The sequence below is a fragment of the Catharus ustulatus genome, chromosome 4, assembly GCF_009819885.2.
Source record: "Catharus ustulatus isolate bCatUst1 chromosome 4, bCatUst1.pri.v2, whole genome shotgun sequence".
Lineage (NCBI taxonomy): Eukaryota > Metazoa > Chordata > Aves > Passeriformes > Turdidae > Catharus > Catharus ustulatus.
The window spans coordinates 40,095,992-40,106,156 of record NC_046224.1 but is presented as its reverse complement, the minus strand read 5'-3'; the positions used below and the strand labels follow the sequence as shown (position 1 = coordinate 40,106,156).

Below are 10,165 nucleotides of genomic sequence, written 5' to 3'. Positions count from 1 at the left end.
GTTCTATAATCAGCTTGATCAGTGCCCTTAAACATGACTTTTTGCTCTCCGATTTCACCTGATCCCAGCTGAATAAAATAATTTCCAGATTTTTTTCAGATAAATTCCAGATTATTTTTTAATCTAATCTCTTGACAAGAATAAAAAGAGAGACATCGGAAATCACAAATTAGTTGTAAATGCCAAAGGGAGTAGCTGCATTTAGTCACACTGAGGAGTAGAAATCATAAGCTTGGACCCCTGCTGCTGTGAGCCAGTGTGGCTCTTTGATCTTTCAAAAACTTTTAACTGAACAGTGACAACCATATAATGGCCTTTTTATCTATTTTGTTTTGAGATGTTAGGTAGTTTTTATTTGCTTGAGTCAATTGGAAGGAAGATCTCATTTGAATGCAAGCCTTCTATGCTCTAATGGTCCTTCCCCTTTAGCATTGTCTTTTTATGGAAAATTCCATTATTATATGACTTCTGTGTTTCTCTGGGGTTGGTTTTCATTGCATTTTTTTCCTCTTAATTTATAGATGTTGACTTCTTTTGTTCTGACAGTAAATGTTACCAGTAATAGTGATTACTAAGCTTTGAGACAATGCCTAATTAGTTGCAACCTAAGAGCTACAATAAATAGCAGCTTTTGGGATTTTTTTTTCTTGCATTTCATTAGCTGAAGTTCTAATTGCAACCATGTAAGCCTGCTAATTTACCCGCTTCTTTTTAAGCACAAGAAGGCAGTAAGAGGTGCCCAAGCTTGTAAGCTAAGCCTTTGTTTACCTGCAATTTGCAGTAATTTAACTGAATTCTGTTTTAGTTAAACTGGTTAGGATGCTTTCTGGATCACAACAACTAGTAAATCTCAATTTATACTAAGTCATAACAGCCAGCAATGTAGGCTGAGTGTGGTATAGTTGAACCAAGCTAAATTAACATAAATCAGTCCTAAACAGATTCCTGTGTAGGTATAACATACTTTGATAACCTTGGGACATGTTTGTGTGGTGAACTTTGGATGTATGTCCTCTTCAGTTTTTTTTCACTTTGAGACAATTAGTCTTTATATGAAAATGCAGCTCATGCTAAGGCATATGACAAATGTAGCATGTGTCTTCTTGCTACCTTGTCCTTGAAGTAAAGCAATTTAAAGAGTAAAAAAATTTCCCTTAAGGAAAAGAATACCAGTTTAAGCTGAGGAGAGCCAATTGGGTATTTTGTGTGTCAGCAAAGATGATCAGTAGTTATTGGCAGAGCAAGCTGCTTGTAACCATAAATACATCTGGAATTTCTTTTTCTCTTGCCATTGTGCCTTTTTTCAGGTAGGTTTTTGATTATTATTATTAGTTCCTGAAGTCCACTATTTCTGTGTGCTACTTTTTACTGCCTGTGATTTATGTCTGGTGGAAGGGATTGGTCTTATTTTGTGCTTGTTGCAGCATGAGCTTTTAATTTTTTATCCAGGGCACCACACGTTCAGGGACGTTTGAGTGATGCTGCCCATTTGTTTGCTTTGTATTTTTACCAAATCAGTCTTGCATGTGTGCCCCAAATTAATTTCATGTCATTAATGTATTTTTTTTTCTCATAAGCATCTTTTGTAAATTGAGATTTCTTTTTTCTTTTACCTTATCAGTTTGCATCCAAGTATTTTTGACATGATGAGTAAATGTTTTGTCTTCCTTGGTCTGGAATGCTTGTGAACAAACTTCAGTCTGCACCTTGTAATCATCTACAGCTGATCCCTTTTAATAAGGGCTATTATTGCAGAGAAAAGTATCATAACCTTTCCTTTTCATTTTAGCCATAAAAGGTGTTGCTGTGCTGTCATGGTCTACTGAGCAAACTTCTCTAGACTAAGGAAAGTTATTTTCATTTCATTGGAAGTGGAAGTTCTCAAGAAATTGAAATTTTGGGCTGCCTTGCTCCCAGATAGACTGGCCTCTTTAGTACCATATATAACATTGTGAATCAATCCATTTCTTAAAAGCTTTCCTTCCTTAGTGGTATTGGTAAAATTTTTTACTTTGGCTGAAAAAAGAAATAAGTTAGCAGCTCAACTTTCTTCAGATGTAGAATGTTTTTTTGTTGAAGTACAGTGCAATTAGGCTCATGTTTCAAGGCTGGGTGTGGGGCAATGCAGTAGATTATTAGATTGTAAAAATGACAGCTTGGCCTCATAAAAGCAAAAATGTCTTTGCTGCCACTGGAATTTTGGCAGCCCTTTATAAGCTGTAGGGTATGTGGAGATTATAGCAAATAACGAAACTGGCCGATGGGAATATGAGGTTTTGGACTCTGACAACTTTCTAAGCATAATTGCATTTAATATCCTTCATCAAGGAATTAACAGTCACCTAAGGTTCACAAGGTCTGAACCTCATGTGCCCTGGAATATCGTTCAAAAACAGTCAGCAGATTTTTGCAGTTTTTCAAAGTTCCTGTTGCTGGCCGAGGAATGTTTCCCATGGTGTATCTGTACATTTACTTTGGAAGCTGCCTGCCTTCCCAGGTGCACAGAGCTAACTGTACCCTGTTTTGCAGGTCCTCTTTCAGCTCTGGGTAGGGCAGAGTTCAGAATTTTTTCGGAGGCTGGCACTGCTGCTGTCCCCAGCCAACGCGTCCCCCAAGCCCTCGGTGTCCCCGGAGCGGCTGCCTCACCACATCCTGTGCGATGTGACCCAGGGCCTACCTCACACCCACGCTGCCTGCCTGGAGGAGCTCAGGAGGAGCTACGAGTTCTATCGCTACTTCGAAACTCAGCATCAGTCGGGCTTGCAGTGGCCAGCCAGGACCAAGCAGGAGTCCAGGGAGCTGAACAGTCTCCAGACAGCGGTACGCAGCTTGCAGCTTCATCTCAAGGCACTGCTCAATGAGTAAGTTTACACATCAGTTAAGAGAGTGTGGAAGGCTTTGGGCTTGAAGTTCTTTGGGTTGTCAGCTTGGATCCCCAACTAAAAGCAAAAAAGGCAGATACATAGTCTTTGCAATCTTAGCCATATCTTTACACAGTATCTGCTTGAAGATCCCTGGTTTACTATGGAATCTGATATTTTTCCTGGGTATTCTTAGAGTATCTGGTGAAAACTTGAAGATAAGCAGTGCACTAAGATTTTACCTTGCTTTTGTCACTCCCTTAAAAAAATATGAAAACGTAATTATCTTCCATTGATTTTTCAACATATCAAATGCTTTATAAGAACATTCAGCTCATAGTAAGTACCTAGTAAGTATCTTTAAAGATTTTTCACTACCTTGGTGAAACAGTTGAGACTGTTCTACTCGTTTAATCTTACATATAAGAATTACTATAACAAATGCAGGTAAACAATTTATCTTGATGTATAAAAAAAATACTTTGATTTTTAAATTTCAGTGCATCTTTGAGGAATTGACTGAGTTAGGTTCTTAAAACTTGAAGAAAAATAACAGTATATTATATTAAATTCTTGAAAGAATGGTGAAGTCAAATACAGTAATTTCACGAATACAAGCCGCATGGACTATAAGCCACATCGCCGGGTGTTGGCAGACATTTCGTTCTTTGTCCATAAATTAGCCGCACCCAATTATAAGCCGCTCTGTCGTTCGCAGCGAGGACCCGCGTGCAACAAAGTTGCCAAATAGTAACAGAATCGCGGGATCGGGGGCGGGGGGTTTACTGGCTCGGCTCGCACCATGAGGGCTCGGCCCACTTGGGGTGGCCCAGCTCGGTGCTGCCGCTCGGCAGGGCGGCTGGGGGCCGGCCACCGCCCGCCTCTGGGCTCGCTCACCCTGGCCCTGCGCTGCCCCACGGTGTCAGGGGGGGCACGGAGCCCACTGGCACCCACGGCGGTGGCGGCAGGAGGGGAAGGAACACTCCCGCGGTGGCAGGCAGGAGGAAGCCCCCTGCCTCCCTCCCGAGCCGTGGGGCTGACAGCACGGTGCCCCTGCCTCCCCCAGGCTGCGGGAGAGGAGGGAAGGAGGGAGCTCCCCTGCCTCCCTCCCCTTCTTGCGCTGCCAGCAGGCATCCCGGCTCCACCCGCTGCGCAGCAGAGTAACCAATGTGTAACAATTGCGTAAACCCGGGTTTTACTGGCCAGTGCTCGGCTCAGCACCTCCGTTTGCACTTTTGGGGTTGGAAATGTCAGAAAATTATTCACATATTAGCCGCCCCTGAGTGTAAGCCGCATTTCCGGTGTGGGAGCAAAATTTTAGTCAAAATGGTGCAGCTTGTAATCATGAAATTACTGTATTTATTATTACTTACTGTTTGTCTCCTCATCACTTAGGGTAATAATTCTTGAGGATGAACTTGAAAAGCTTGTTAGCACTAAGGAGACACCAGAGTTGACAACAGAAGCCCATCAGGTTCTGGAACAAAAACTAAAGTTTATTCAGCCTCATATCCAAGCAAGCAACAGCTGCTGGGAAGAAGCCATTTCTCAGGTGGAAAAAATGAGTGGAAGAAACCCAAATAAAAAAGGTAAATGTGAGAGATTAATTTAGCAGCTAATGGGATACACTTCAGAGATGATGTGGTCAAATGAATCAGTGACAGTGTCCAGCCTGTATATCAAAATTTTAGCTGAAGAAAGCCTTAAAACCATACACTTTGAAAATCTGTGTCCTTGTATCAGACTTTTTCACTGTGATGGCCTTGAATCTTTTGTATCAGCAAAAAATGCAAACATATTAACTCAGTCTGTTCGACCTGTGGATTCAGATTATTACATTTTCAGGTGTAGACTGATCATGGCTTTTTGCCTTTGATTGAATCACCCGTGAAGGGGTAGGATTTTAATGAATTGCCCTCAAGATCTTAATTTATTTACTGCATTTAAATTATGCCAGGAATTGAAATGATAAGGGCATTGTCATGAAACATTTTGATAATCACATTTCCTGTAACATTTTAAATCATGGAGGACATGTTGAGCATATAATACCCATTTACCTTCTCTTTCAAAGAGAGAGAGCTAATCTTTGGTGTTCTTAAAAGTCTTAGTGAGCAGCATATCCCAGCATTTTATTTGTTGTCCGTCTCCTTAGGATCTGTACTGCCCATGCTGTTCTTAACCAGCTTAAATAACTGAAGTGAAATTAGGCTCTCCTGACCTGATACAGAATTGAGCATGTAATTTGTTATCTTTCTTTTTTCCAGGAGCATTTTTACTATCCTAGGAAGGCACAGCCCAGCATCTGAAAAATGCTGGTAATGGAGACTGCACTAGGAAAATTGCAGGGGGGGGAACTTGGGGTATCTGCAAGTTGCCTACAGAAATCCAAATCTGAAGTGCACTATGCACTTAATGATGTATACCCATACTGAATATCCAGTAGATGGATAAATATTGCTGTGGGCCTAGAGACAGGCAGGGCGACCTTGTTTGTGCTTATATCAGAACTGGGAGCACTGGGAAGCTTCTTCCAGGCTCTGTGCAGGTCCAGACATGATATAAACAAACTCCTGTACTTTGCCTGATAGTGCAGTCTTACAGCTTCCCCCTCAGTGCTGTGTAAAACAGCCTGTGAAGGTGTTAGCTGTAATACATTTGCATGTGCTGACCTGTTGTGTTTTGTTGATGCCCTCCACAACCTGCAGTTCCACTGATCTTTTTCCCCCTTTCCTTAAAAGTTCTTTCTAGACTGCACACCATAGTATTTTTAGTTATTTTAGTTTTATTTTTACTTCATGTATAAATTTCACAGCAGGTCTTTTTATTATAACTTGCTTCCTTTTAAAGTCAGTACAAAAATAACCTCGTGTGTGATCTGAAGGAAGGGATTGCATGGGAAATAAAAAATAAAATAATCCTTCACTTTTACCCACTGGCTTTTCTGGAAATGTGCTGGGCTTGACCCTCTATTTTGCAACAAGTTTACTGAACTGCTCTACAGGAGCTACTTTAAATTGGTTTGGTCATTGAAAACTATTTTTATCTGACAACATTTGACTTTCTTGATATATTTCTAAGCCATCCAGCTTCTGTGAGTTGACCTTGTAAAGCTGTACATGAAATCAAGCTGAATTATTTTGCTGTCTTCCTACAGATTTTAACAGCTGATCTGTCACTCATGTGATGTAAATTACTTCAATAAATAGTCTCTTTTTTTTTTTTTCAATACTTTCTGAAAACTCTTTGGGAGAAGATACCTTCCTGTTAAATTAATATAGCAGCTCAGCAGAGCCTTTATGTTTATGCATTATTATCCTAAAACTAAATTAGTCTTTTGACAAGAGCTGTTTCAAGAACCCCATGAGCTTAGAGCAAGTGGATGCTGAGCACTTTTCCTGCAATAGATGTTTAGTTCAACTAACTAGTTCAGCCAGTAGAGCATCTGTATAATGAGGTGAGTCCCCTTCAGTAAGCAGCACATGCTTCTTGCACTGAATCATTATATCAGAGCTGGGTTCTTACAGGTACATTAAACAGCCAAAGCAAAGCCTTTCAGGGTAATAGTTTGAACACTCACACCCTCATGTTAGCCTGTTGGTGGTGGTGACACACTTACATTTTAGCATATAGTTCCTTCAGGGAATGCAATTTGGCTTCTTCCTTTACAAGTTTTGGTGTATTTCTAGAATCTGTGCCTTTACTCACTGATCCTGTCAGGTACAGAGCAGAGCCTCAGAACAAGTGGGGCTTTAGTACATTGAAGGGAATTCATCTCTATTTAAATTCCTTGGGCAATGATGGATCTGTCATTCATTTACATGCACATCTTTGGTCATTTCCTAGAACTTTCAGCTTCTTCTCTTTATTCTTTCACATTTTTTCATCACTGATTAAACTTGGCACTTAAACTTCAACAATTTAAGCATGTAGTAATCTACTGCTAATATTACAGAATGGAGTACTCTTTATGGCTAGTTACAGCATTGTATTAATGTTCTTTGAAACAATGGCCCTCAAACTTTTTAAATTCCATCCTTTTTACTTTTTAACTGTCTCTGTCTTTGCAAATGTACACAACTTTTTCAGATATTTATAACAGCAAGGCTGTGGTATTCTGCTGTAATCTCACCATCCCTAAATGTTCAGTGTATAGATTAGAAATGGAAAATAGGGTTAGGTGGGGCTTGGCAAGGTCATTTTACCCATTTTCCCTCTCAAGGGTAAATTAGTATTTGTTAGTAAATGTTGTTTACCTGTTCCTAAAAATCTGTCTTTAGAGACATTCTACAGTATTTCCAGGCATCTATTCCAGCACTTAATTCCATTACCAGTAGAATGTTATTACTGAAGTACCTCTTGTTGCAATTTAAAAGCAGTACTTCTGATCCACCCACAATGGAAATCAATATCCTCTTGATGCCTCTTATGTTCTGGAAGATGATTATTATATTTCTTTCTGCTTTCTCTACACGACTCCCTGTGCTTTAGTTCTTCCCTGATGACTATACTTTATTTAGTCCTCTTGTAATTTCCAGTGTTTTCCTCTGTATTCCCTCTAGTTGACCCACTGTGTTACTGAATGAAGGGGCCCCAGACTGGGCACTATGTTCCATCCACAGCCCATCAGTGCCAGAGCAGAAATGTTATTTCATGTGTCTAATAGTCAGTGCTGTTGCTTGTATGTATTAGTTTGTAGTTTAGCTTTTTGCTTGTAGTGGTACTCTCCAGTCAGTTGTGAGGTACTTGCACACTTGGCTATTCCAAAGCACAAAAATTTGCAGCCACTGTCACCAAACTTCTGGGTCTGTAGTCCATGTCTACCTGGGTTGTATCTCTGATTTTCCAGCATTATTTTTTATTCTAGTGGTGTCCTTCAGTATTCTTTCAGATTATCCTCAAACAGCAGATTTAATGAGATGCAACACTTTTCTTTCACCCATTGAAAATACTGTAGGGTATTTGATTTGAGATAAATCGTCACTCAGTGCATTCTGGTCTGAAAATGGTAACCATGCTCTGATGCTTCAAGAGGCTGTTGAGCACCTTTAGCACAGAAAATAACAACTTTTCCTGGCCTTTGCATTTTGCTTATAAGGGTGTCATGACACCATGTCAAAAGTCCTACTGAAAACAAAATGCAAGATGTCTTTGTTTCTTTCCATACACAACAGCCATTACTGCATTGAAAAATTAGCATCTTCTATTTTCAACAAATCCACACTGTCCGTTACTCATCTCCTTGCTACCTCACAAATATCTTCCTGTAAATTTCCTTAATTATTTCTTCCAATACTTTCCAGTTATTTGAAGCTGTTTTGCCTATTTTTTTAAACTTCCAAATGAAGTATCTTCTCTGGTTTTACTGATTTTGCTTGTCATCCGCAGGTTTTCAAAGTCTATAAAATTTCTGAGATTTGTTAGTTGAAGTGTTTCAGCCCAAGTTCCATTGAACTCAGCTTCCATCAAAACAGCCAAGTTACTTAAGTGCTCTCTAACAGTGTTTCAGTGTAACCTAACCAGCCTTCTCACCATTTTTTTAATGTGTTTCAAAGCGAATCCTGCTTTTATAAAAATACCTGGACCCTGCCTGAGTGAGTCAGAAACATCATCCAATAATCAATTTTATTTTTTTTAAATCTCTTTTCTTTTTTCCCCTAAAGGCAAAATTGAAGTCTCCTGTGACAACCTACAGCATACTACAGTACCTTTAACACAGCCTGCCATATACATAGAAAACAAAGATCCAATCCCTGAAGAGCAGGTAAAAAAAAAAAAAAAAGGATCATTTAAAATAATAATTTGGGATTATTTGCTGTATCCATTCTTTTTTTTCAGTTGCTTGTGCTGTGACCTTGTTGTCTTGCCAAGACAGACAAGTAAGTGGCCGGTGCCACTTCAAAATTGGACTTGTAGAAAAAAATTGTGTATATCCCTTTTGCTGTTCTATGGGGAAGCATTCCCCATCCTGGAAAAAAGAGCACTAGTATTCATTTCTCATATATATTAGAAATGAGTGACCAAAGGAGAGCAGCAACTGAAGTCAGAGTAATGAAAAGTGAGAATTGCTAAAAGGCAGTATATGTAATAGTCCTACTTTTGCTGGATAAACTGACATAGCTGCAAAAGTGACAAGCTCGAGCACAAACCATCCTGCCTTCAGTTTGCTTAGTCTCTGCATTTTTTGGTATCTTTTTACTGTAACACTGAACAATTTTGTGTTGTTTGAGGAAATCCTGGGTGATAATTGGGCTGTCTTGAAGAGAGGTGCGCCTCCTCCATTCCAGAACTGAGTGGCAGATACATTCTGAAAGCACAGTGAACATCCATGCTCTGCTTTGTCCCTCCCTTGCTTCTGCCCCACGTGTATTCTCTCTAGATGTTTTTCTGTATCAAAAATCTGGGATTAATTACTTTATTGAAAATTTGTTGTAACGTAAATGCTGCTCTGGTTTTTTTATGCTTGTAATCCAAAATATTTAAAATTGAAAGAGAAGTTTGCTATTCTCTATATCCTCTTAATAAGGATTTATGTAAGTTAAATTAGCAAGATGCCTGACTACCAAGAATTGGTTACAGTGTAAATTAAAAAACAAAAAATCACATCAGCATTGCTTATTTCCACATGTAATTATGGAGAAATGGTCTCCCGTTTTCAAGGTATATCACTTGATCCTATTTGTGTATGAAGGTAAATCTCCTTAATGAGTAGACTTGCTCCAAAATCATACAGATATCACCAAGAGCAGTGTCAGGTACACTGGCTCTACTCAGACAGGGCTCCATTCTATTACTGTGGTTGGCTTGTGTGGACATCACTTGATCAGATTGTAGGATTAAGTCCACCCTGACAGTGAAAATCAAGAGTTTCTCCCTTTCTTTCTTTCTTTAGGAACTGGAAGCATATGTTGATTATTCAGATACAGATAATGAATACAAAAGGGAAGATTTTTACTTCTTTTCCCAAGAAGAAAGAGAAAGGCAAGAGCGAGAGAGACAGGAATCTAAGAGGGTGTTACAGGAATTGAAATCTGTATTGGGATTCAAAGCTTCAGAAATTGAAAGACAGAAGTGGAAACAGCTACTATTCAGTGAACATGGTAAGCATTTCTTTTGAAAATTCCTTCCTTAGAAAACATAGGTGTCTGTTTGCCATGAATTTCTGACTATGTTAGAATTCAGACAGTGCTTAGCTGTAGTAGTATCTTTGACAGAGCTGTGTGGTCTTAGTTGCCATTCGATCTCTTTATATTTTAGCAATCATTTTCCTATATATTGAAATTAACTCAAAGATGTGGGAATTT

At 39.3% G+C, this 10,165-nt stretch overlaps 1 protein-coding gene across 5 annotated transcripts in view; it reads left to right on the top strand.

Moving 5' to 3' along the window:
- Positions 1-10,165, top strand: part of VEZT (vezatin, adherens junctions transmembrane protein) — a 59,017-nt gene that overhangs the window by 35,352 nt on the left and 13,500 nt on the right. For all 5 annotated transcript variants that reach the window (XM_033059073.1, XM_033059072.1, XM_033059074.2 and 2 more), the window contains 4 exons: positions 2,530-2,861; positions 4,257-4,450; positions 8,525-8,625; positions 9,754-9,961. In XM_033059073.1, coding sequence (XP_032914964.1) covers positions 2,530-2,861; positions 4,257-4,450; positions 8,525-8,625; positions 9,754-9,961 — 835 coding nt within the window. The remainder of the gene's footprint in view (positions 1-2,529; positions 2,862-4,256; positions 4,451-8,524; positions 8,626-9,753; positions 9,962-10,165) is intronic.